General features: G+C 44.0%; 1 protein-coding gene across 5 annotated transcripts in view; it reads right to left on the minus strand.

Annotated features, from left to right (window-relative positions):
• Positions 1-25854, minus strand: part of MIER1 (MIER1 transcriptional regulator) — a 399774-nt gene that overhangs the window by 198953 nt on the left and 174967 nt on the right. For all 5 annotated transcript variants that reach the window (XM_078668904.1, XM_078668900.1, XM_078668926.1 and 2 more), the window contains one exon: positions 24103-24248. In XM_078668904.1, coding sequence (XP_078525030.1) covers positions 24103-24248 — 146 coding nt within the window. The remainder of the gene's footprint in view (positions 1-24102; positions 24249-25854) is intronic.

Here is a 25854-nt window from a genome sequence, read left to right on the forward strand (position 1 = left end):
GCTTGTTGTCGTGCTAACACATCCACACAATAGTGTTTGGTAAATGTGCCTTACAAATATCCGCTATAGGAAGGTTACCTAAAAAGACCATAGATGCTTCTATTTTATGAGTGGAATGTGCTCTAGGAGGTATAACGTTATTTTAGCTTCAGCATAGTAAGTTTGAATGCATTTAACAATCCATCTTGAAATACCAGATTTAGAGATCGGATTGCCTTTGTGAAGTGTAGCAAATGCAACGAATAGTTGCTTTGTATTACAAAAATCTTGTTCTTTCAATATAGTACAATAACGCTCTTCTGACATTAAGTGTGTGGAGAGCTCTTTCTGGTACTGAATCAGGTTTAGGGAAGGACACAGGTAACTGAACTGATTGATCAATATGAAAAGCAGAAACCACTTATGGAAGGAATTTTGGGTTGGTGCGAAGAACTACTCTATCTTTAAAAATCTGAAAGAAGGGTTATTTTATGGTTAATGCTTGTAACTCACCAACTATCCTTAATGAAGTGATAGCAATGAGGAAGGTAAACTTCCAAGAAAGAAACAGTAATGGACAATTGTGTAATGGCTCAACAGGTGAACCCATGAGTCTTAAGCACAATGTTGAGATTCCAAACTGGTGGAGGAGATACTCTGGGCGGTATTACTGTTTGAAGGCCCGCCATAAAGGCTTTAATTACTGGAACTTTGAATAAAGATGAATGTTGTCTGTCTTGCAAATATGCGGCTACTGACGCAAGGTGCAATTGAATGGATGTGTGAGCTAGACCAGCTCACTGTAGATGCAAAAGGTAACCAATAATATTTTGGATAGAGGCATCTAGCGGATCAATATTGTTGTTACAATATACAACAAATCTTTTACATTTTGCTGCATAACATGCTCTAGTGGTAGACTTCCTTGCTTCTTTAAGAATAGTCCTACAATCTAGTGGAAAATGTAAGTATCAAAACTATGACTTCAGGTGCCAAACTGCTAGATTGAGTTCCTTGGGATTTGGGTGTCTGATTTCTCCATGGTTCTGAGTGAGAAGGCTGGAATTGAGATGCAGCTTTTGATGTGGAACCACTGATAGTTCCAAGAGTGTGGTGAACCACAGTTGTCAGCCCCATGTGGGAGCCACTAAGCGATGAGCGATGTTTCCTGAGCTTGCGAACTAGAAATAGAAGGAAAGGGAGAGGCGGAAAAGCATAGGCAAATATCCTTGACCAATTCATCCATAGGGCATTGCCTCGGGATAGAGGGAATGGAAACCTGGAGGTGAAGTTTGAGCATTTTGAGTTGTTCACTGTGGGAAACCGATCTATTTGGGGGGAGTCCCCATTTTTGAAAGTATGGAAGGAGAAATTGGGGGATGAAGCTCCCACTCGTGTATTGGTTGCCGCATTCTGCTGAGGAGGTCGGCAATTTGATTGTTCACTCCTGGGAGGTGATTTGCCAGAAGATGAATTCTGTCATGGATTGCCCAACACCAAATGGTCTGAGGGTGTGACAGTTACAGAGAGTGTATCCTGTGTTTGTACATAGTCCGCACGAATAATATGACCGCTATGTACTAAGACAACTTTCCCTATGAGGTGAGACTGAAAAGCTTTCAGTGCTTGATACACAGCTAGAAGTTCAAGATAGTTGATGTGAAGACTTTTGTGTTTGTTGTGCCATAGACCCTGAATTGTCAAATTGTTGAGTTGGGCACCCCAACCTATGAGAGATGAGTCTGCTGTTAGCACAATCTGTAGAACAGGGTTGAAGAAGGGCTGCCCTGTTGATAGGTTTTGTGTTCCACCACTGCAGAGAGTGATGGGTGAGGCTGCCTACTAACACTAGATCTGTTAATTGACCCTGACCCTGAGACTGATTCCACTGATGTGCTACGCATTTTTGTAGTGGGACGCATGTGTAATCTTGCATGAGTCACAATTGCAATGCATGATGCCATCATTCCTAACAGTTGCACGAAAGTCCTGACTGCTAAATATTGACTGGCCTGAGACTGTAGTAACAGAGTTTGAATATTTTGAATTCTGGCTGGATTGGGAGAGGATAGAGCTGTGTGAGTGTTTAGAGTCGCTCCCAGATATAAGTGCATCTGCAAAGGCTGAAGATGGGACGTTTGCGAATTGACCGTAAAACCCAATTGGTGGAGTAGGCCTAATGTAGTCCGAGTGTGTTGTAAACACTTTTGGTGTGTGCTGGCTTTGACAAGCCAATCGTCTAGATATGGGAAGACATGAATCTGTTGCCTTCTGAGATGAGCTGCCACTACTGCTAGACATTTCGTGAACACTCAGAGTACTTTGAACTGATAGTGCTTTCCTGCTATCACAAATCTAAGATATTTGCGATGTGCTGGGTGAACCAGAATGTGAAAGTATGTGTCTTTTAAGTCCAGTGTGGACATAAAATTGTCTTGCTGTAGAAGTGGAAGTACTTGTTGAAGAGTAACCATATGGAAATGTTCTGACAGTATGTAGAGGTTTAACGTCCGCAGGTCCAAAATTGGCCTTCAGCCTTCCTTTTTGGGGATTAAAAAGTACACAGAGTAAACCCCTGAACCGTGGTATTGTAATGGAACAGGTTCTATGGCTCCCTTTGTTAAAAGAGCGTGTACTCAAATTGGAAGACAACCTTAATTCTAGAAGACTAAGTCTGTGCGTTACCAATAATTTACATAGATAGGGTATGCGTCACATTTAATTTAAGTGCTCATGCCTTTGCATAGCTATAAAGTCATAGTATCCTTTAAATGTATCTATATAAATGTGTTTGAGTATGTTAGATACATTCATAAAATGTAATTGCTAAAAGTAACTTGTACATAATAGTCATTGATTTCAAACTAAAATAGGCACTGCTTTTAAAAATAATTTTAGAAATCAATGCATTAGAACATTAAGATTAAATTACATGTGATCTGTAAAAATAATTGAAACTAAAGATAAATGTATAAAATAATTAGCAACTGTATAATTAAATATACATTTATGTACATTTTAAACCTTTCTATATCTAGATATGTAAAATAATATATTAAAAAACATATTTTTATATGACACCTATAAATATCTCGGGTGGGAATCGCAGGGAGCTTTGGGGCAGCGCTCAGACCAAGCACTGGAGGAGGTGGAGGACACACATTCGCAAAATCGAAATCGAGACCGGACAGACACGGGAACTCTCTACAAGTTGCAGCTCTAACAACAGATGCACTGGCAGCTCATGATGCGGACATTGATAGAGCCACGAACAGTCAGGCCAGCTCTCGCACGGCTGCAACAGATACAGATGCTAGTGTGCAATTATTCCCACGCATCACGGCGCAGATGGCAGAGGACTTATGAACAGTGTCACTGTTGACGCAGATAGGTAACGTTACAACGCCACAACATGCATATTTGGAGGGGGGAGACGGATGCCAAGTAATTTATCGATGATGGGGTGTTCGGGAGGAGAGACTTTGAGTAGAGACTTACTAAAGGTTATCGACTGGGCGCACCCCCCCAGACGTAGGCACCATAACGATTAGTTTATACCCCAGTTGGGTACTATGGTTTGGTACCTCACTGTTTAGTAAGAAGGACCTTAGAGTTGGGAAGTTCAGCACAGATAAAGCACTCACACTAGGTTATGCAAGGTTAACTACCTTAAGAACCAAGGTGATGTCCAGGATGGAAGAAGCTCTGTATCATGTCGACTCCTAATAATTATAAAATCTGCACCTGGAATGTGAGAGGGTTGGGCTCAATACACAAAAGACAGAGTTCTGGCACAACTGAATAGGCGTCAAGTGTCCATAGCATACTTACAAGAAACTCACTTAAACAGGTAAGAGGGAGCTAAACTACTGCGGAAGTGGAAAGGCCAATTATTCGCCACAGAATATTCAGCGTTTTCCCGCGGCACAGCCATTTGGTTAAGGAATAATACCCCTTTCAAAGTCCTAGAGCAAAAGATAGACAAGGAAGGGAGATTTGTACTCTTACGAGGGATACTGGATGGTATATACGTAGTTCTGGGTTGTATCTACGTGCCTAACTCGGAGCAATCTAGGTTTTTTCAATATCTTAGTGGAGTACTATCAGGATGGGTGGCCCAAGACTGGGTGATAGGAGGAGACTGTAATGCGGTGTTGGATATCACACTAGATAGGTCACACCCCCCACTACATGCCACGGACAGTAGAAGACAAGCTGAGGCGCTAGCGTCCTGGGCAGATGGATGGGACCTTGTAGACTCATGGCGAGTACTGAACATGGCTAATAGAGAGTACACATTTTACTCCCCGCCCCACAAACTGCACACTAGGATTGACCGTATTTTTTGTTCACGAACACTGACCGGGTCCATAACGACTGTGCTACATATGGGCAAGACGTTATCAGACCACAACCCTGTGGAACTAACATTACGTTGGGGGAGGCTTCCTACCCCAATACCAACGTGGCGTTTACCGCCCGGCCTATTAGAGGACTCGGTCTTCCGCTCCACTTTACTGGATGTCACCACCCAATACTTTACCGATAACGAGAACACAGCCAGTTCTAGACAGATCGAATGGGACGCGTTCAAGGTAACGATACGCGGGATAGCGATGGTCACGAGAGTGGGTGTCAAACGTGTGCTATTAGACAAACTCAAGAAGGTAGAGGGCGGGCTGGTAATGCTAGAGAACGAAGCTGTGGGCACGGATGGTAACCTCACTCAACTCCAAGAGGCACATATCCAACATGCGGAGCGGTTAGAGGAACTGTGGTTGGTAGATTATAGAGAATACACATATAGGCAGCACACACAGGCAGACAGGGCGGGCCCTCTACTGGCACGTTTAACACGCAACGCTCCAGAGAGAAACCCCATCACGGAAGTGAAAGATCAGAGCGGGAAGACCATACGACCCCAAATAGATATAAATAATACGTTCAAGGCTTACTACACTGAGTTATATGGCCCGCATACCCCACTCGTTGCCCAGAACTTAGACAGCTTTCTTTCAGAAATGCAAATCCCACAACTAACACAGACACAACTAACTGAGCTCTCGAAACCCATATCACTTCCGGAAATCAGAGAGGCCATATAGGCAATGCCGCGAAATAAAGCCCCTGGATCAGACGGTCTGCCGGCTGAATTTTATCTGACATATATTGACACCCTGGCCCCAAGACTGCACATGCTGTACCGGGAAGCCCTGACGCTACAGGCAATAATAGTATCCCTACTGAAGCCGGGTAGAGACGCCCTACAACTGGAGAACTATAGGCCATTATCCTTACTGAATACGGATTACAAAATCCTCAGTAAACTACTGGCAACAAGACTATCCCCCTGCGTCGCGGATATAATTCATCCAGATCAGAATGGTTTTGTTCCAGGGAGGAGCACCGCACTGAACTTACGGAGACTGAGTCAGCTGATGATACCGAATGGTAGAGATGGAGAAAATGAGGGATGTATCTCCCTAGACCTTAGACAGGCCTTCGACTCCCTGCGATGGGATTACATGTTCGCAGTGCTTTTGGCATTCCTGTGGAATATATAGCGTGGGTGAGGTTGCTCTATCATGGCCCCACAGCGCGAGTCAGAACCAACGCATGTATTTCTGAGCAATTTGCAATTGCGAAAGCTACCAGACAGGGCTGCCCATTATCGCCCCTACTCTTTATCATCGCCTTAGAACCCTTACTAATAAAGGCACGAACTATGGCGGTACATAGAGGAATAACCAGTCTCCGTACCCACCATGTCATCTCTGCCTATGCGGATGACATATTATTGTTTCTTAAGCATGTGTCGGGCCCCCTAACGCCACTGCCAGAAATATTTAGAGATTTCCGGACACACTCAGGCCTCACGATCAATGAAAATAAATCCTATGGCTACTATTTTCACAGACCCCTTATGGACAACCCAGTTGCAGTTTCTGCCACACAGCTTCAAGATTGCACCCGAGACTTTATAATATCTGGGTATTCAGATTTACAGACGACCGCAAGACCTATTGGAGGGCAATTTGGGAATGGCCCTTAGCGCCCTAGGGACACATGTTCTTTTCTGGACCACATTACCGCTCTCAGTGGCGGGTAGAGTTACGATCTCAAAAAAGGTGGTGCTGCCCAGACTAATATATTATTTCACAAACATACCAATACTGATACCCACCCACTTTTTTAAGGCTCTAAATACGGTTTTGACGGAACTGGTGTGGGGCACAGGCAGGCGACGTATCAGTCTAGTAAAATTACAACTGCCGACAGACGGGGGAGGTATGGGCGTCCCAGACCTGATCGCATATAGTTACGCATGCCAATTGCAATGGCTGGCCTATTGGCTAGCGGGACGCAACCTACATGAAATTAACATGTCTGACTCTGATAGAGCTAAAGGGACCATACACCGATTACTTCTCCCACAAGCCAAGATACCGGACACTGCCCCACCTCTACTCAAACCAGCACTCAAACACTGGAAGGCGGCTGTAAAATATACTAACAAATCTTCCACATACGCGCCCACGATTCCACTACTGGGAATACCCCTGGGGACAGGTACACTCACGGAACGTAGGCTGAAAATATAGCACGATGCAGGAGTGCTGCAAGTTGGAGATTTTTTTTCCAGAAGGCAATCTACTGACGTACACGGACTTCACCAGTTTGCATCACAGCCCAAGGGAACTATTCCTCACACATGCACAGATAACGCATTATATCACCACACACTGGGCTAGAGACGGAACGGAACCAGCCACAAGCACGTTGCTCACAATGCAATATCTGATGGGGGCGGGCAGTCATCTGACGAAATGGCTAACAAATGGGATACGAGTAGGCAGAGCGGTTTCTTTGCAGCCCCTCCGGTCCCGCTGGGAAGCAGACGCAGGCAGAGCTCTCAGGGACAAAGAGTGGGAAAGAGTGCTAAAGTACCCCCAAAAAGTGGCGCGGAACCCTAAGTTTAAATAGATCCAATTAATGATAGTCCACAGAGCATACTTAACTCCACACAGAATACCTGCAATGCTCCCAGAATCGGCAAATAACTGCCCTAGATGTGGACTGGATGATGCAGGCCTTTTGCATATGTTCTGGGACTGCCCCAAGCTTGGACATTACTGGGTGTCGGTCCAGGAGACTCAGGAGGCGGTGGCACCGGGCAGGCCATACACGTCCTTGTTTTATGGAGTTTTGGGTCTAGGCCACACAGAAAAGAAAAAGAGCGTAGCCACTAGATTTGCGGATTTGGCTATGCTATTGGCGAAAAGAGCAATAGCAATGAAATGGAAATCAGCTAGGCCACCTAACATCGAGACCTGGCGCGGAGAGGTACTGAGGTGGGGAAAGACAGAAGGTTTGGAATTGCAAAGGGAGGAACGCAGAGGTCTTAGAAAAACACACATCTCCCTAGACTGGAACTCAACACTGGTGGAGTTCGAAACCCACGCCTCGACCCACATTGAGTGAGGCTCAATGGAGCTTCATGATATTTGACTATGTATGCACGAGCCTACCACCTCGTGACATTGTGGTATACACGGCGCATATTACGCTCCTGATCCACACACAAAGCAGGATGCAGAAACTATTAATATATAACACATTACACACACGCTATGAAAGAAAGGAGGCTGACAGTCACGACACTCATGGTAATAAGCAGATATGAGACTTTTCCTGCAAAGACATTGCCTGAAAATATTGAGATATGTGTACTATATGAGTGCTGGGGAGGGAGGGGGGTTAAGGGGTTGTTCTAAGTTATACATTGGGAAGTGCAGAAGATAAAACTGAAAATCGCAGTATTTTGCTTACTATGTATGTTAAGTAATGTTATAATGCACAACAATGTCTTATTGATTCATGTATTACTCTGAAGCATCACTGCACCAATAAAAACAAATAAAAAAAAAATATATATATATATATATATATATATACAGCGGAAACAGCGTACCCGGAACCTCAAACGGCAGCAATGCGGGCAAACAGGGGTCCTGTAAACGCAATCAAAGGAAAACACGGAAAACCAAACAAAATCAGTAGTCAACCTCTCAAATTTGAAACTCACTTCGGCAGAAACTGCAGTACTAAATTTGGGATTATCTTATTGTCCTCCGTGCAATATGAACTATGCCGATACCCGCATGGACATATATCGATTTACACGGAAACTAAAACTTAAAAGGTTTTTTGAACAACATCCCAAAAAGAATATTCCATCTGAGACAACATTGAATCCCATTTTGACCAGCAGTCAGAGTCGGGCCACTTTTGATACTCTTTGGGACCTACAAAATGAGGCAGTCTCTGAAACAACAAGAGAAGTCCCATTGGATCCAACAGGACAACAGGTCACTCCTTTCAAGCCTAAATCCACCTTTCAACCTATTATGGTTCGTGACAATCTGGATAGATTTCAGGAGAGTGCGGTTCGGGATATGAAACAACTGTACACCACAACAAATAAGAAGAAGTTTCACATGTCCAAACAAAATCGATGTTACAAGCAACTGATTGCCCAATTACAAAAGGATCATAACATCATTGTGAAACAGGCCGATAAGGGCGGAAATGTGGTCCTTTGGCCAAAAGACATGTACCTCCAACAAGCGGAATTACAACTTAATGATATTTCATGTTACCGCAGAAGTAATATCCAGATTGTCAAGAATACGTGGACGGAACAACATCAGAAACTCCAAGCTTGGAGGAGTGCTGGACTAATCACACATGACGAGTTCAGATATTTAAGAAAGGATCATCCTGTTATTCCCTCATTTTATCTGATCCCAAAGATTCACAAGGATATTCATATACCACCGGGTCGTCCTATCATTTCGGCCATTGACAGCTCTTTGGAACATGTTTCCAAGTACATTGACTTCTTTTTACAAAGCCATGTCAAGAGTCTCAATTCCTATGTTAGGGACTCTTTTGACTTTCTAGAAAAAATTGAACACTTTGCCTGGGAAGAGAACATGGTATTAATGACTTTGGATGTTTCATCCCTTTATACCTCGATTAGACATTGAGATGGACTCAAGGCCTTGGACTACTATTTGAATAAGGATTTACCTCAGTCGACGGCACATAACAAGATGCTCATGGAAATGACCAGAATGTGCCTCGAACAAAACTTTATCTTCAATGGCGTAATTTACCATCAGGTTAGAGGTGTGGCGATGGGGGCCTGCTTCTCGCCTAGCTACGCGTGTTTACACGTGGGGCTATGGGAGGAGCAGGTCCTAGTCGGCCAACACCACAATATTTTTTCCAACAACATTGTTTTATATTTACGTTACATTGATGATGTTTTCCTTGTTTGGAGAGGTAGCCATGACTGTGCCAGGGCCTTTGTTGATTTAATTAATGTGAACAATGTTAATTTAAATTTTACTTCTAACATAAGTTCTGTTTCTATTTGCTTTTTGGATGTCGAGGTATTTGTGCAAGGCACCACTTTGAATACGAGACTCTACAGGAAGCCCAGTGCAGGGAACCCTATCCTGCATTCTAACAGCCAACATCCGGCTCATTTAATTCGGAGCATTCCATTTGGAAAAATGCTCCGAATAAAAAGAATTTGTAGCACGGATGCCGAATGTGCGGCTGCACAGGAGGCATGCAGGTTACGTTTCCTGGCTAGGGGTTACTCACCTGAGAATCTCACTAAAGCGATCAGGCGTTCCAACTCAGTGAGCAGGCAGGAGGCTTTGATTCCTAAAACTAGAAACATCAATTCAAATGTGTCTTTGACAGGGGAGGTTCAAACCGGTTCCCCTTGTGTCATTTTGACATATAATCGTCAACATGGGGCTCTTCGGAAGATCTTAAATAACAACTGGAATCTGGTTTGCAGTGATTGGTCATAAAATGGATACCAAACCAGTATTGACATTTAGAAGATCCCCTTCGATGTCTAAAGCTCTAGTCAGCAATACTTTGGAGCCTAAAGCCTCAGCCACTTGGTCATCTTTAAAGAGGGGTTTCAAGGCGTGTCCACACTGCAAAGCCTGTCGATTTGGCAGCAATCGGACGCACTTTAAAAGCCCCTTTCATGATAATCCCACTGCCATTTCCAAGTGGCTTACCTGCAAAACTGATTATGCTATCTATGTGTTGGAGTGTCCGTGTGGGCTCCAATATGTGGGCAGTACCAAACTGCCCGCCCACAAACGGATACTCCAACACATACGCGCAATATCAGGACATGATCAGAATTATCCGGTTGCCAGGCATTTTCAAGATGAACATCAAGGCATACCTGACAAGCTCCAATTTTTTCTAATTGACTGTGTCGAAGTCTCGAGAAGAGGAGGTGACCGTGAGGCCAAACTCCGTCTTCTTGAGACGAGATACATTTTGGAGCTCAATACAAAAAATCCTAATGGTCTTAATGACAGAGAGGATCTTTATACCTGTCTTTAGGATCAATCAGTATGCCCATAAGTCCTGTCCGGATATATTAAACAATTCTTGTTCCCCCCCAGTAGTTCCTACTCTGTATAGATCGTTGTATATATTTGGATTTTAACAAAATGAACTCTTCTGAGAAAAACCTTTTTAAGGTTGTATTTTAGGAATCATTTGTCTCAATATTAGCAGTTTGTTGTTTAGAATTTGCACAATCACTATTTGCACTTTACATATTCTTGGCAGACATGGTGACTAGCCCACTTGGGCTCTATTCAGAGTTTTTGGTCATGTTGTTTCATGAATTTGGACTAACGTTGCTACTTTGAACATGCATATATCAACCTTACTCTTTGCACAAACCGAATATTAGTATTTGGGCCAATGCTCTTGTACATAGATGAAATTATTTATCGTGTACATACATTATGATTATTATTTTTGTAATCGGCTTGTGTTTTGTAAATATGCTCTTGTATTTGACATTTGTATATTTTGAACCTTATCAACTATGAAACATTAGAATTTGATGTTTTATGATGATATATTCATATATTCTTGGTTGATTGCACTAATGCAGCGTTTTCATTACAAAGTATTTCTTCCATTTTTATGTTACGTTTTCAAGCACTGTCACTTTAAAAGTTCTGCTTACTGTCATGCAGTTTGTCATGTGATCAAGCCTTCTCGGAGGCGAAACGCGTCATGGCGGCAGCGCTGGCTTTATTCGATTAAAACCACCTTGCACCAGCACTTTTGGGTCGACTCTTTGCTGCTGTTCACTCGGCATGGTGTCCTTCAAGCGGCAAGAAAGCACCCATATATGCTCACGGAACCTCACCAGAATTACCAGTAAACTCAAAAACCCTCAATAACCTGTTCTTCTTAATTGGTCACCACATGGTATGTCTGCAAGGTTCCTGGGAAAGCAAAAGTTAATTTGCCTAACTTTACATTTGAGAAGGCAGCGACAAAGGAAGGGCTAGGTCGACCATCTCGCAGTTTAATCACATTAGTAAACAATAACTTTGATTTTATCTGCAATGAGGCGCGAACAATCTCCAATCAAGCTTTATCCGTAATTAATGAGTAATCCTTCTAGAGAACAATTACTCAGTGTGAACATCTATTTACCACCATCGTTGACCGATCCACAAATTAACTTTGGATGAACTAGAATTCCTCATGGATCAATACAACAGGTTTCCTTGTATCATAACCGGGGACTTCAGCAAAGATTGGAGTTATTCCCCGCTTCTTACATTTGTGGGGATGGGCTGGATGGTGCTCTGAATATCAATCTTTTGTCAAGTTTCAGTTAATGCTGTGGCCGCCTTAAAGAAGACTGCTTCGCACAGCGCTTACTGACTGTTTATGAGAAATGGTTAGTGACACGCACCTCGGACAAAAAAATCATCTCCGATCTCTATAAAATGCTACTAGCAAACACTACACTCACATATAGTGCGGGCGTACATGTTCGGAAAGAGACCTTGGAAGAACATTAAGACATAAGGAATGGGATGGAATTTACCACAGGGCCAGACACTCAGCCTACCATATGGGGCTCACGGAGACCCTGACCAAGATCGTCACGTATTGGTACTACACCCCGGAGCGCTTGCATCGCTTTGACCCTCGCGCAGCGATCTATGCTGGCGGGACTGCGGGGAAGTGGGAACGTTAGAACATATACTCTGGAACGGTCTCTGCTTACAGTTATACTGGTCCCAAGTCTTAGATGAAATTTACCTGCATCTTGAGACGCAGCTCCCACGCTTCCCTTCATATATTCTCTTGGGCCTCCCCATCCATTGACATACCCACTTAAATCCTGGAGGGGCAGATTGACCGTGATTGCCCTGGGAGCTGCCATCCAAAACATCCTGGTTCATTGGCTCACCACCCAGACCCCTACACATACTGGCTGGCTTCAGAGACTTTGGCTGGTGTTGGGTATGGAGAAGCTACCCCTTACGTTAGCCGATATAGGATCAGAGATTCCCGACCTGTGGCGGCCCTTTCTTAAACTGTTGGATGTCTGAATTCCGGGAGTTGACGCGCCCCCGGTATCTTCGCTTGCTCTGCCTGCCGACCACGCAAATCCCAAACCAGGACTCCAAAAAATCTTGCAACCGGTGACGTTAAATGCCGAGCGACCTCTTGCATCTTCCTCCCTTATGTTGCGCTAACCGCTTTTTCCTGTTAGTTCGAGGTGGACGAGGGGCAGGGGGCATCGGGAGGGGGTTATGTTACCCTTTTTACTTGCTAGGTTGGCCCGCTCCAAGCTGCTTTCCTTTGGTAATTTTTGCAACGCGACTTCATTGTCTTATCTGCATGCCTAATAAGGAGCTGAGGGCCTTGCATTTTCTTGTACGCTTTTAAAATTCTTCAATAAAAATGATTTAAACCATAAAGACGACTGCTTACCACAAGCTGAAGATCTACTGGAAATCTCAAAACCCTGCTATAAATGTCATTAGAAAAGGTCTACTCAAGTCATTCCAACAAAGGGATCTGATTAACATGTCCTGCTATAAACATCTTTTGGAATCTTTGTAGGAAAGTGCTGCTTTTAGTCATGGTCGCTCACACTTAATCACCAATAAGGATGTTTTCAACTGGAAGCCTGCTTATCAGGCCCGTGCCAATGCTCTTTCCCTAAAACAAGATAAAATGGTGGCACCTCTGTAAATCCCTAGTAAATGGTAACTCTGGTACCTAGGGCATGGGTATCACAGGGGGTTCCTAACGGCCGTAGCATTAAGTATGCCAGCCTGAGGGACCCCATACAAATTGCACACAGAGTACCATTGCAAGCTGTGTGCCATGGTGCAAACAATGGAGAAAACACGACATGGCACACTCTCTTGTATTATCAATTGTTGTGCAGTCAATTTATCACCTTGATGGTTCCGCTAAAACAATGCATGCCTCCCAGGTATTTATGTTGTCTGTCATACATAAACAAAATAGTCAATTATTGCCAAGAATGTTGATTCCTTGGACCCCGAGAGCACTGCTAAGGTATATATATCAGTCAATAATCAAACTTATTCATACATTTATCATCATTTTCTGTTGAAAATAATCACGTACCCTTCTCTAGTACAAAGACCACACCTATATCCTAGAACACTAGTATTGATGGTGCGTATTCATATTAAATTACATTCAGATCATAATAACAATTGTACTCTGCTTTCCTTCTGTTTGTCAAAAAACAAACTGCCCAATGCATTTCGGGATGCACTCCCTTTTCAGGGAGGCTGTTGTATGTAACTAACGAAACAAAAAAAAAAAACAAGTTGGTCCTTCACTTACGTAAATCATAAAACATATCTTAATCTCTGATAGAAACACCATTTCTAATTGTTTCTATAAATTAGTTTGAACTATGTGAAAATGTGTAGTGGAAATAAAAGAAAGAACCAAACAAAAAGAAAACCGATACAGACATACCTTTGTGACTTTTTTAAACGCAGAGATTTCATCACGGTTGTAACCAAGGCTCCGTGTACAAGAATAAATAAGGAGATGAAGAAATTAAATGTAGGTGATTACGTTTCCATGCAAAGTCTGTAAACCCAAATCAATGCACCGTTTCTAAACAATTAAACCAACTTACAGAATCCAAGTATTGTCAATGTAATCGCAATCCAAAATGACTGTAAATTATTAGTACCGCCTCTCTGTTTTAACAGTGGGCTATGCTTGCCACTAAGTATATCCTGATAAAGTAATCAACGATGTTCAAAACTACCCCCTAAGTAGTGAGCTACCTTCTAGTTTGCTCTGCCACGTCTGCTTCGTTTACTTGAAATCTCCCGACCTGATAAACAGACCACATGAAGACTACTTAAGAGCATACACAATATTCCCGAGAGCTCTACAGAAAAACCGTATGCTACTAGAGTTCAGCAGTTCCTGTATTTGCAAATCTTGGAAGCGTGGCCACAGAACCTTCTACAATGTATTTCAAACGCTTACCATCAACTCCTTATGTTTATACTACGTGATGAACACATCATCATAAACCAGAAAAATCAAATCAGGACCTCGTATGAGGGTCACCATCTCGGAATGTATACTTTCAGTCTAAGTAACAATCAAAAAGAAACTTTTTAGAAAAATGAACAGCACCCTTCAGAGTGAAATACACACAGTATAGTGAGCAATGTCTCAGTGTTTGTTAAGATACATGTAACATTTTCATATTTGTTTTCCCAAAGAATATATACACAGAACGACTTTAAATCTTCAATTTTCTTTCTTTTATTCAGTTTTTCTTTTCCTTTTTAAAACAATCGCTGATAGCCAAAGAGCCAACGCGTTCGTCCGTTACCGGACTTCTTCAGGGCTGAATAGACGTATAATAGTCAAATTTGTGAGTGCTGCATGGTTTTCGTAAAGAAAGATCATAAAAAGTCAAAGTAGAGTCCTTTCTTATCTGTAAATTTATGATAATTCAGAAAGACGTCAAATGGTGTAGCAACAGTTTTGAATTGGCCAAGATAAGCCGGAAAACGCAACGACAAACGTAGCAACAGGTCCTCTGGTTCAAAAGGAACCCTGTGTCGAGTAAACTAGTGACAAATCGTTGTCACCATATTGAAATGTATAGATGCACCGCGATATTACTTGAACCTGTCAATTAATCACCTCAGAAGTAAAAAAAACTATGTTGTAGAGATATGACTATATTAAATATGTCAGTATGTTGCACTTAATTTAATCTGTTTTAAAAAACTGAATACAAAGTTCCATCTCAAAGTGCTCAAAATATAATGCAAGGAAAATATGCTTGATCGAAAATACCAAGAAGAACAATCGCTCAACTGTTTACCATGCCCAAGTAACCACATATGATATATGCAAATCACCCTTACAGTAAGCCTTACAGCCCTAAGGCAGGATGGATTATATCCTATGTGAGGACATATCTGCATGAGCAGATATACCCCAGTGATGTCTAGTCCAAATTGCTTGATACTGCAAGCAAACAGGGAAGTCATCTTGAGGTACGTACTGGGCACTGGTTGAAATGAGTTATCCAGTTACATAATGGCTTCACTGAAATTTATGGTGTTTGGTATCAAACACCTTGATTTAATAAATCTATACAGATTTCAGTTTAACCATGCACCAAGAGGGCACCTTAGAGGTGTCTCCTAAAACCTACTAGTTCACTAGTGTGCTGGCTGACTGGCCCTGTCCATTCTGCCACCACAGACTAGTTTCTGGCCCCAAGGGGTGAGAGCCCGCGCTCTCACGAGGTCAGGAATAATCCCTACTCTGGTAGGAGGTGTTATCACGTCCTCCAAGCAGATGGCTAGTGGATCTGCATATCTACCGCCTTTGATGTGCAACCCCAGCTTACTCCAGACCTGGAAAATGCCATCCCCTGCTTGGAGGCTCATTTGGCAGCAGGACAGGTGTCAAATTAGCTATGCAATAGGCGTGTTGAACATACAGGCTAGTCACAACTCTAAGGTGGGCTACCTGATGTGCTTCACAAAGGAAGGGTTCCATCATTATGTTTTTGATGGAACTAGGCACTCTGGGACAGGGTTATGCTCACTCCTCACAGGAAGTGGCCATATAGGGGTGTAGTCACCACAATGGTAAGTAGCCCATTGGCTACACCCCTTCACTTCCGTTAATGCCCCTAAATCTAACATTTAGGGGAGCCCCTGGTACCAGAAAATAAGAATCGACTGACTGAAGGACGACGCCGAAGAGCCGCAAGAAAAGAGGAGCAGCAACTGACTTGGTGCAAACCCTGCCGGCCGTCCTGCTGTCCCCGACAATTGCCCCAAAGATGACTCGTCCTGCAGCTGGTCAGCCTTCAAAAGCCTGGGAGGGCTGACAGCCCGTTGCAAAACAGCCAGCATCTCCTGTGGAGTAGCGGAGCTACTTCCCTTTATCCTGCAGTCACCAAAATGCAAGCTCCGGTTTACCGAACTGCGGTCTCCTGGCCTTATCGACTCAGGAGGAGGTTTTGCATGGTCCCAGAGGTCAGTCCCATCTCCCAGTGAGTAACAAGACTCTAGACCCTTCAGAAGCACTCCAGCACCAATACCCGGGGTACCAGACCCCTTGCAGGAGCCAAGACTGGTTGCAATCTGGGCACCGATCCCACAGAGACCGAAAAACCGACGAGGGACGTCAGCACAGCAGAAACCAACATCCCCATCCCCAGGTCGTCACCTGAAGCAGGTATCTCTGACCGCCACAACCCAACACCTCAAAGCATCTCCGCACCCGAGCCCCACAGCTTGGCCCCCAAGACACTCTGAGTTCTGCCAGACTGCTCTCCCAGTCCCTGCCTAAAGCCTCTTTCTGTGGGCTCACCGAAACAGAGTGCCTCTGATTGCCACAACCTGCCGGACCAAAGACACTGCAAACGTACCCCACAGCCCAAGTCCAGATCAACTGACAGTGCATCCCCAGCTCCAGACACCCTAAAGATCCCCTTTGGGCTAGAACCAACTGGCCCCCCAGTCTCCGCTTGCACCTTCTTTTTGCAGGTACTTAAACGGGCCGCCCAACACTAAAAAGCGCTTCTGCTCCCAGAAGCCCCAGAGCCACCCAAGGTCACCTGTTGGTTCTGTCTTGGATCTTGGCCCCTACTAACTTTAAGTCCTGAAGAACAATCCTGTGAGCTGTTGACAAGTGGTCCTTAAATGCTGAAAACCTATCTTCAAAAGTACTTACCTGTTCAAGAAGATCTTGGTGCCTACAATAATATTAAAAATCAATGTTATTTTTTATAAATTGGTGTCGAATTTCTTTGAGTGTGGGTCCCATTTATTGAGTGAGACTGTACAACAAATGCTCAACCATCCCCTTTGATTAGCCTAAGCTGCTCGACCACACTATCACAAAAAAGGTACACTTGGGATTTTTGAAGAAAGGCTGCCTGGACTCTCTACACGTTGTACTTCATTTTATCATTATACATAGAAAGACAGCTTTCTACGATCTTATTTTCAGCCTAGGAAGCAGTATAACGCCTCAAACCTGGAGACTGTAACAAAAAAATTTTTTAAGGCTTTGACTTCTTAACATCTCCCTGAAACAGTCTGAGGGCACTTGAAATGTTGTCCACCCCTGACCTACCTGTTGGCTTTGTAACAACCCCGACAAATCTTTAGAGCATATTCTATGTCTCTGCACTGGCTTGAGTGATATGTAAAGCAAATATCTGCTGCCAACTTTCAAGAAGTTCTCACTTCAAGAGTGTGTTTTCTTCTACAAACTATTGGCCCTATTGGGAAATTGACCAAGTTCTTGGACATAGCTCGTGACACACTTCAATCTGTAGATTTGAGAAAGTGCCATCTTTCTTGCATGGCATGCTCCCATTTTTTGCTTGATTTCTGATGTACTTTGACTGAGAGTGCCCTGGGCTCCTGCCAATCAGGTACCCAGGGCCTGTGTTCCTTCCCTAAAACTGTATTGAAACCTAAACCCAATTGGCACCTCAGGCCACAGGTAAGCCCCTGGTAAATGGTACCCAGGGCACTTTGACCAGAGAAGGCCCTTAAGGCCTGCTGCACTTAGTGTGCCACCCTTGGAGGCCCTGCCCTGGAACACACACACTGCCTTTGCAGGCTGAGTGTCTTGGTGCAGAACTAAACAGAGTCGACATGGCACCCATCCCTGTGTGCCATGCCCACAAACACACTGCCCTGGCATACCTCAGTCACCACTCCAGCTGGGTGCACTATGCCAGTGGTGTGGGCACAGGTGCATGAGCCTTGTGCCCCTACAGTACCAATGGCCAACCCTGGGCACTGTAAGTGCAGTGAGGCCATTAAGAGTATATGGTGCTGGGAGGTTGTCATTACGAACTCCACAGCACCATAATGGCTACACTGAAGACCGAGAAGTTTGGTATCAAACTTCTCAGCACATTAAATCCACACTGATGCCAGTGTAGGATTTCATGTAAAATGCACGATAGAGGGCAACTTAGGGTTGCCCCCTGAACCTAACCCACAACCAGCGTCCTAACTGAGAGGCTGCCTAGGCTGCTACACAGCAGACATGTTGTTGGACCACTGGGTAGAGAGCCATCCACTCTCCTGGGCCTGCAACAATGAACATCCTGGGAGGAGGTGCTAGGTCTCCTCCCCCAGGATGGGCAGGGCGAGCTTCAAAGGCATGCCGCCTTTGTGAGCTTTTATAGGCCACTTGCTGTACTCAGCAATTGGCCCCCACCGGTACTGACACCCACTCTGGCAGGAAGACAGGCGGGAAAAACAAAGAAAGGAAAGGGGGTGTGCCAGCATCTGCCAAGCCCACCCCTCAGGTGGGGGAGGCGAGGTAAAGCACAACTCCGGACTCTCGCCCTTTTGAGAATGGGGAGCCCTACCCAATCAGAGCTAGGCTCCTGCCCCCTCCCACTAGAGAGTGGCAGGATAGGGGGTGTACTCACCCCAGGACAGGGACCCATTGGTCCCTGCCCTTGCCCTACCTCTAACGCCACTAAATTTAGTATTTAGGAGCACCCTGAACCTTCCTTCCTCAGATCCCGATTTTGAAACAAGAAGAAGACCTGCCGGCAGCTGCTAACAAGAGGACGACACCAACTGACTTAGCCCCAGCCCTACAGGCCCGTCGACCCTCGAACCTGCTCCTGCTAAATCCCGGCGTCTCCTGTGGTCAGCTACCTCAAAAACCCCAGAGTACCCGACTGCCTTGCTCATCTAAAGACTGGGGGGCATATGTATCAAAATCCGTTATTGCGATTCTCAAATACCGATTTTTTGAGAATCGCTATTTGAGAATCGTAAAACGGGATGTTTTAAAAAAAAAAATAAAAAAAAAATTTATTTTGCAATTTCTTGGTATTCCTTAATTGCGATTAGTAAATTGCGAAATTGCAATTAAGGAATACCTTCCCATGCATTCCTATGGGCCAGGCTGGCCCGTAGGAATGAATGGAAAGTCATTCTCAAATTGTGATTCGCAATTTGAGAATCGCAAATTGAGAATAATTTCAAGGGTGTCATAAGGACACCCTGATGCACCCCTGAAATGAGCATGTGTGCGCATATGGGATGTATGTGAGCCACATGGCACTTTGAAAAATGCCAAAAAGTGAATTTTTCAAAGAAATCGCAAATTACCACCAACTTGAAGTTGGTGGTAATTTGCGATTTCTTAAGGAGAAATCTCACAACTTGGGTGCTTGTTACATAGCATTTAAGGAATTTCAATTCGCGATTCCTTAAATGCTTACGCAAAATTGAAAATCACAAAATTAGCGATTCCTTACTAATGCGATGCAAAAATGTCTCATGCATCGCATTTTGGGATTTTTTTTACTCGCAAACGCACTTTTTTTGTGAATCGCAGCGCTTGCGAATAAAAAATCGTTTCATACATATGCCTCTGGGACTCCCACGAGCAGTGGTTCTGCTCAAACAGCAACAACCCCTGGAGCCAGTCAGGAACCGCGACTCCAGCATACTCTGCACCTGCCTAGCTCGGCCTGTGCCTGAATGAACAAAGACCACAAGGATGTTCCCCCGGCGACTGTGACCACGACTCCAGCACCCAAGGACCCTCCCCGACGCCTGCAGCCTCACAACCACGGACCCCTCCAACTGCGACCAGCTAAGGGTAAGATTTCCCGACACCAAAAGACACCCCTGCACCTGGCGCCCCACAGCCCCCTGTGCCCAACTCCTGGGCGGCTACCTAACCTACAGCTTCCCAACTTTCCTCTCGAAGTGGTGGTCGCACATGACGAATCTCCGTCCCCGAGTTTGCAGCCTTTGTTCGTCTTGCAGCTTTTCCATTGAAATACATGTGAGGAGGAGCCCGCCTTTACTCCCTTAATCAGCCCCCACCGGAGTCTTGGCAATGATCTGCCAGGCCCGGACGATCGAGGGTTAACTAACACGGAGACCTCTTCCCTACAGGAGAATCCTGGCCAATGGGAAGCGAGCGGGACCATTAGGAGGGCGGAGCGGATGAAGGAAGGAAGAAACCCGGAAGACGCGAGGAGGAGAGAGGATGCGAAAACCACGAGGAAAACCAACACCGAGGACCCGCCTGTGGACACCGAGGACCCGCCTGTGGACACCAAAGACTCGGGAGTGGACGAAGACGAGGCCGCCGCCGGAGAGGACGAGACCTGGACCGAGGAGTGGTGGCTACCCCCGGAGGACGCCCAAGTGCCGCCGTAGCTCTACGGCTACCACGGTGCGTGAACTGGGGAGGGTGGTTGGAGGGAGGGAGTCGGTAATTCAGGGTTGGTGTTGGGTTTGCCTTTTTCTTTACGGTTCTGTCCTTTTCTTTAGTGCTGTTTTGGCCATAGGAGCGGGGCGCCAATTACTGCAAGGGAGAGGGGAGCAGGCATGTATATGTTGACCGGCACGTCATAAAGGTCTCGACTCGTGTCTATGACCGTGGGCTGCCAGTTTGATACCAACGGACAACCCCCTGGGCTCTAACGAGACAGTGCTGTAATTAATTAAAGGGCATTGAAGCGGTCGGTGTTCTGACCCTATCTTCCCTTTTCCCTTACTACGGGCTTGTAGACTAAATCAAGGACAAGCCATCAAACTTAACCCGCATATCTATTTAGTTGCACAGTATTATTTCCTTTCCCCTCACTAGTCCCCTCCCCTGAGCACAACAGGATTTCTTTTCATAAACTTGGTGACGGTGCCATTTGAAATCAGGACGACCATACTTACCATCTGTGTCTCTTCTCTCTACACGCTACCCGGGGAACCACCACCAACACCCACCTGGAAGAGGACGTCGCCCGAGGGACTCCGGCCTCCAAATTGGATGTTCCACCAGCAGAAGATTCCTTTTATTTTCTACCTTTGTTTTGTGTGTACAGTCCTTAAATAAATACGCCAAAATAGATCCACGCATAAGACCTCCTAGCTTCTTTTTCCGCCCGTCCCTCTCACAATACATTAGGTGCCCAACGGCCCAAAAGCACCCTGCACCCAGCCGCCCGAGTGCCACTTGAAGTGCAGCATATATCCTATCCTACTTCCCCACTTGCCCTGTGTAAGTGGCCAGGAGCTCAGCTCCCACAGCCGCGTGGCCTGCCTGCTAGCAGCCACCAACCAAAGGCCCTCTACCCGCCATAGGCTAACATTGGGTCTACTCACTCTGCACCCGGCGGCTGCCCCTGAGCCGCTCAGGGTGTAACGACTGTACCTACCTGACCCTGGGAGACCCCGGAGTCTACCCCCAAAACCTTAACTCTACCAGCCGAGTACTTACCCAAAGACCGATAACTTGATTTTCTCTATAGGGTAACACTTGCTGGGTTTCACTCAGAATTTCTTCTAAGTGTCGAGTTTTGCAACTTTAAAATATTCACTAAAAATCATCCGATCAACGAAAACGAAATTACTCGCCTATTATCAGGAGAGATGCCAGTGCTGGATCTTGGTGCCCAGCACTGACCCTAAAAAGTAATTATAACTGTGACTTACCGTTAACTTTTCCTCCATAGCATTACATTGCTTGGTTTTGACCAAAACATACAAATATCCCTTAAAAATCACCTGTGTAACCAAAAAGATTTCTTTCAACTGTTTACAGGAAATGCACCAGGGCTGAATCCAGGATCCAGCCCCGAGTATGAAAAACATTCCTAAAGTGATTTTATTGCATTTACTTAAAACTTCCCATTGAGCTCAATGTTATTATTGTGTTAAGTGTATGTCGCATATTGCAACAACTGTATCTATTGAATTCTGAAGTTATTAAAATTTGAAAGCATTCAATTGCAACATCTCATTCTGAGAAAGTATTTTTATACCTACTTGTGGTTCTAAAATAAAACAACAATATATTTTTATATACAAAACAATTCGCCTAGAGTTCAGTTCTTGAGTGCGAGACCATTTGCTGACCGAGCGTGTACAACAAATGCTTTACACTGTCCTCTGATACCGCCTTACTGCTCGACCAAGCTACCACTTTAGAGAGTAAGGTTATATCTAACTTTAGCCTCTGCCATACCTCTGGGGACTGTGGATTCTGTGCACACTGAACCTTACTTTGGTGCAGTGTATACAGAGCCACTTTCTTACAGTAGATGATCGTAACTAGGCAGTCATAGTTGCAACCAATTAGTTTCTATAGATGAACTTTTCAAGTATTTTAACAATCTACCTATTGTCTCTCTTTTCTTGGTGAGAGAGGGAAGGTGGTAGAGGGAGGGAAGTAGAGAGAGGGAGGTAGAGAGATTTTTCCTCAGGATTTTTAGTATGGCGCAGTATATTTGTACTTGGTACCGTAGGTGATGGTGATTTTACTTGGTTTTTTTTATTGCAAGAACTTAAAAAAAATTACAGACTAAAGTATTACTACTACTATTTATATAGCTATAAAATCACTTGTGTGGAATTACTATCTAATCAAATAAAATATTAAGTCACTTTGTCCAATACATTTAAAATATAATATTTGGCATAAAACTGAATTAAACGTAATCATTAATAACAATGCATTCTAAAATAACTTTCAAATTAATTTTGAAACACATTTTGCCAATTCTTTCCTGCAAAACATTCACAAGAAGAGGCCACAGCAGTGGCAGATGTGTGCACTAGAAATATCCGGCACAAAGACTAAAAGCAGTTCATGTGTCTTGGTAAATCTATGCATAAAAAAAAAATCAAGAGAACATTTGCGATAAACAGCCTATGGACTTCCCGATTTATGAAGTGGGTGAAGAATAGGGAATCAGACCTCCATCAAAGGACTCATTTTAGGTTTCATTTTCTTTCTCTACCAAGGGACATGTGAAATGTCTTTTCTGTCAGATTTTACCGGATGCTCCCTGCAAAACTTTAGTGACATTGTATTGCTATCATTCAATACAGTAAGCAAGTTAACCGCTTAGTTCCCTGTAGCATTCTTGTAAAGGAGGAATCAAACTAAACTGAATGAATCCAGAAAAGAAGCAGAAATCTATAGTCAAATCTAACATCATATGCGACTACTGCCGGTCACAATTCCCCCAAAGGCAAGCAGACATTATTATTGGAGATTTCCAAGCGGTAAGCATTCTGCCTCCCTCACCATCCATTTATCTAACCAGATGATTTTTCGCCACAGTTCTTGGAATGCTAGACAATAAACTGTTAGGGAGAACTAGTTTCAAACGATTTGTCAGACTTACCCGTATTACAGAAAATTCAATATGTAGATAAAAAGCATAACAATTTACTTATGTAAATACCCTGCATTCAGACTACAAATAAACTCCTAATTAAGAATGCATTGACAAGTGCTTATTGCCTAATCCCTTGCTTAGTCTCCTCCTTGCAGATTTGCCTAATTTAAGAAATATGCCACTACGAACATTGAAGCAGACGTATACCTAGGAAAAATGCTTATAAATCAGATAGGTGAAATAACACTTCCGCCCTATGTACAAAAAAGTCTTTTTTTCAAGTATATGATTGTCATGAACACATCTCTGTAGGCGGTTATCCCATGTGCTTTAAAACAGAAAACAAGCAACACAAACATCTGATGATTCAGAATATGAATCTGCTAAAAGTTTACTTTGGGCTCTGCAGCAGATAACACCGAACACACATAATACTTGCTGTTTAAGGGACTATCAGATATGCTTGTTAACATTTAACCAAATAACGCAATTAAAAGATTTTACATAAATAAATTCATATTTACCCTTGCAAGATCTTCGATTTCTGAAGTGAAATTGATTTCTCCTTCAATCAACTCTTCCTCTTCTAATGTCCGTTCATCATCAAAGTCATGGACCAGCATGTCAGCTGATGGGTCAAACTCATTATCATCAGATTCCGTTGAACCCCCTAGAAGCGCATAAATACTAAATGAAATATGACTGGTGTTTGAGAATAAACAAGTTCAAAACTTCAATTAAAAAAACAAATAAAAACAAGCATTGGAAATGCAATAGGTCTCGCATTAGGAAAGTTTGAGCTATTGGTATTGTAAATGACAAATATTTTATTTATGTGTTGGTTTTGAAAATAGTGAAATTAATAGCTTTGTAATTTACAATGCCAATAGTTATAACTTTTGCAAATGTGACACCTATAGCATTTGTAATGCAATATGTGTTGTATTTACGTGACTTAGATGTATTGATATTACAAATAACAATGGCTTAATTTTTTAAAATAATTAATACTTAAATAAAAGTTATTGTAATTTCTAATGGCAATAGCTTAAACTTTTGTAAATAACTTGTGTTAAGATTATGTTCAGTGTATTTTATTGTGACGAAAATCCAAGAACAGAAGTGAAATATTAACATGTTTTTGTTACATTTGTAATAAAGCTTGAACCATTGAGAGAACATATTTGAACCAGTTGTTGAATGGTTGCACAGATTGATGCTGTGACCCCAAAAATGAGTTTCGGTGAGCAGTGCAATTAAACGTATTACTAATTGTGCAGCTCTTCAGCAAGAGGGGGCTCCAGTTAGCAGCTTTATGGATGGGCGTACACAAACAGGGGGGGGGGGGGGGGGGTTACTTTTCGGCTCAGGCGTTGGGCTCGGGTTGCCACAGCAATCACACTTGTGGGCGAACTTTTCAGGAAATAAAATGCCCCAGGGAGTAGATTTATGGTTCACAGGGGGCCCTGCGTCGAGACCCCTGCCCCAATCGATACTGCGTACACCACCTTCCTCACTGCAAGCAAAGCGCCTGGGAATTTGATACGCCAGCTGGCCTTCTGACCAGCAGAGCTATCTCTCATGCTTATCCCAGCCATCAACATCTCCAAGCTGTTTCTGCTCCTCCGTCATTCCCCCCGCTGATAACGTTGAAAGATATCACACAAACACGACCCATGCAGGCACTTAACAGCTGTGACAGAAGCAAAGGCAAACAACCAGCGACAGAGGCCAAGCCCTGCACTGAACCACATAACAATGACCGTATTTCTGCAAAAGCCAAAAAGGCAACCATAACAGAGGGTGGGGGCTGGGAGGCGCAGTTTCAGCGTTTACTTCCCCAGGGCTTAAAAAAGCTCTCTCACAAGGCGTTAAACTACATCCTGTAGGTGCTACAAACGGATGGGGCAGCTGAGCAAACCTCCCTCACTGATGCACGGAGGGGGGGGGGGCGGGGTGGATTGTCGGTGGCAACATTTGAGGAGAAGTCTGGAAAAACAGCGCATTCCTTTAATATGTTTGTACTTCCCCATATCACTCTGCACGGGACACTTCTGCCAGCCTCGGCCTGCGCTGAAGGGAATTAGTGCCGCAGTACGAGAAGGGTCTCTCCTTTCACGGGCTGCCCGGGAAGCTGGGGAAATGCTAGGCCGCGGAGCCCTGAAGCTTCACATTATAGCTGAATACAGAGACATATATTAATGAAAGTTTCAGAAGGACAAAAAGTGTAACTTCCTCGTTAGTAAGACTTTAAGTGGGCGGGTCCAACTGGTCTG

Source organism: Lissotriton helveticus, chromosome 1_2 (genome assembly GCF_964261635.1).
Source record: "Lissotriton helveticus chromosome 1_2, aLisHel1.1, whole genome shotgun sequence".
Lineage (NCBI taxonomy): Eukaryota > Metazoa > Chordata > Amphibia > Caudata > Salamandridae > Lissotriton > Lissotriton helveticus.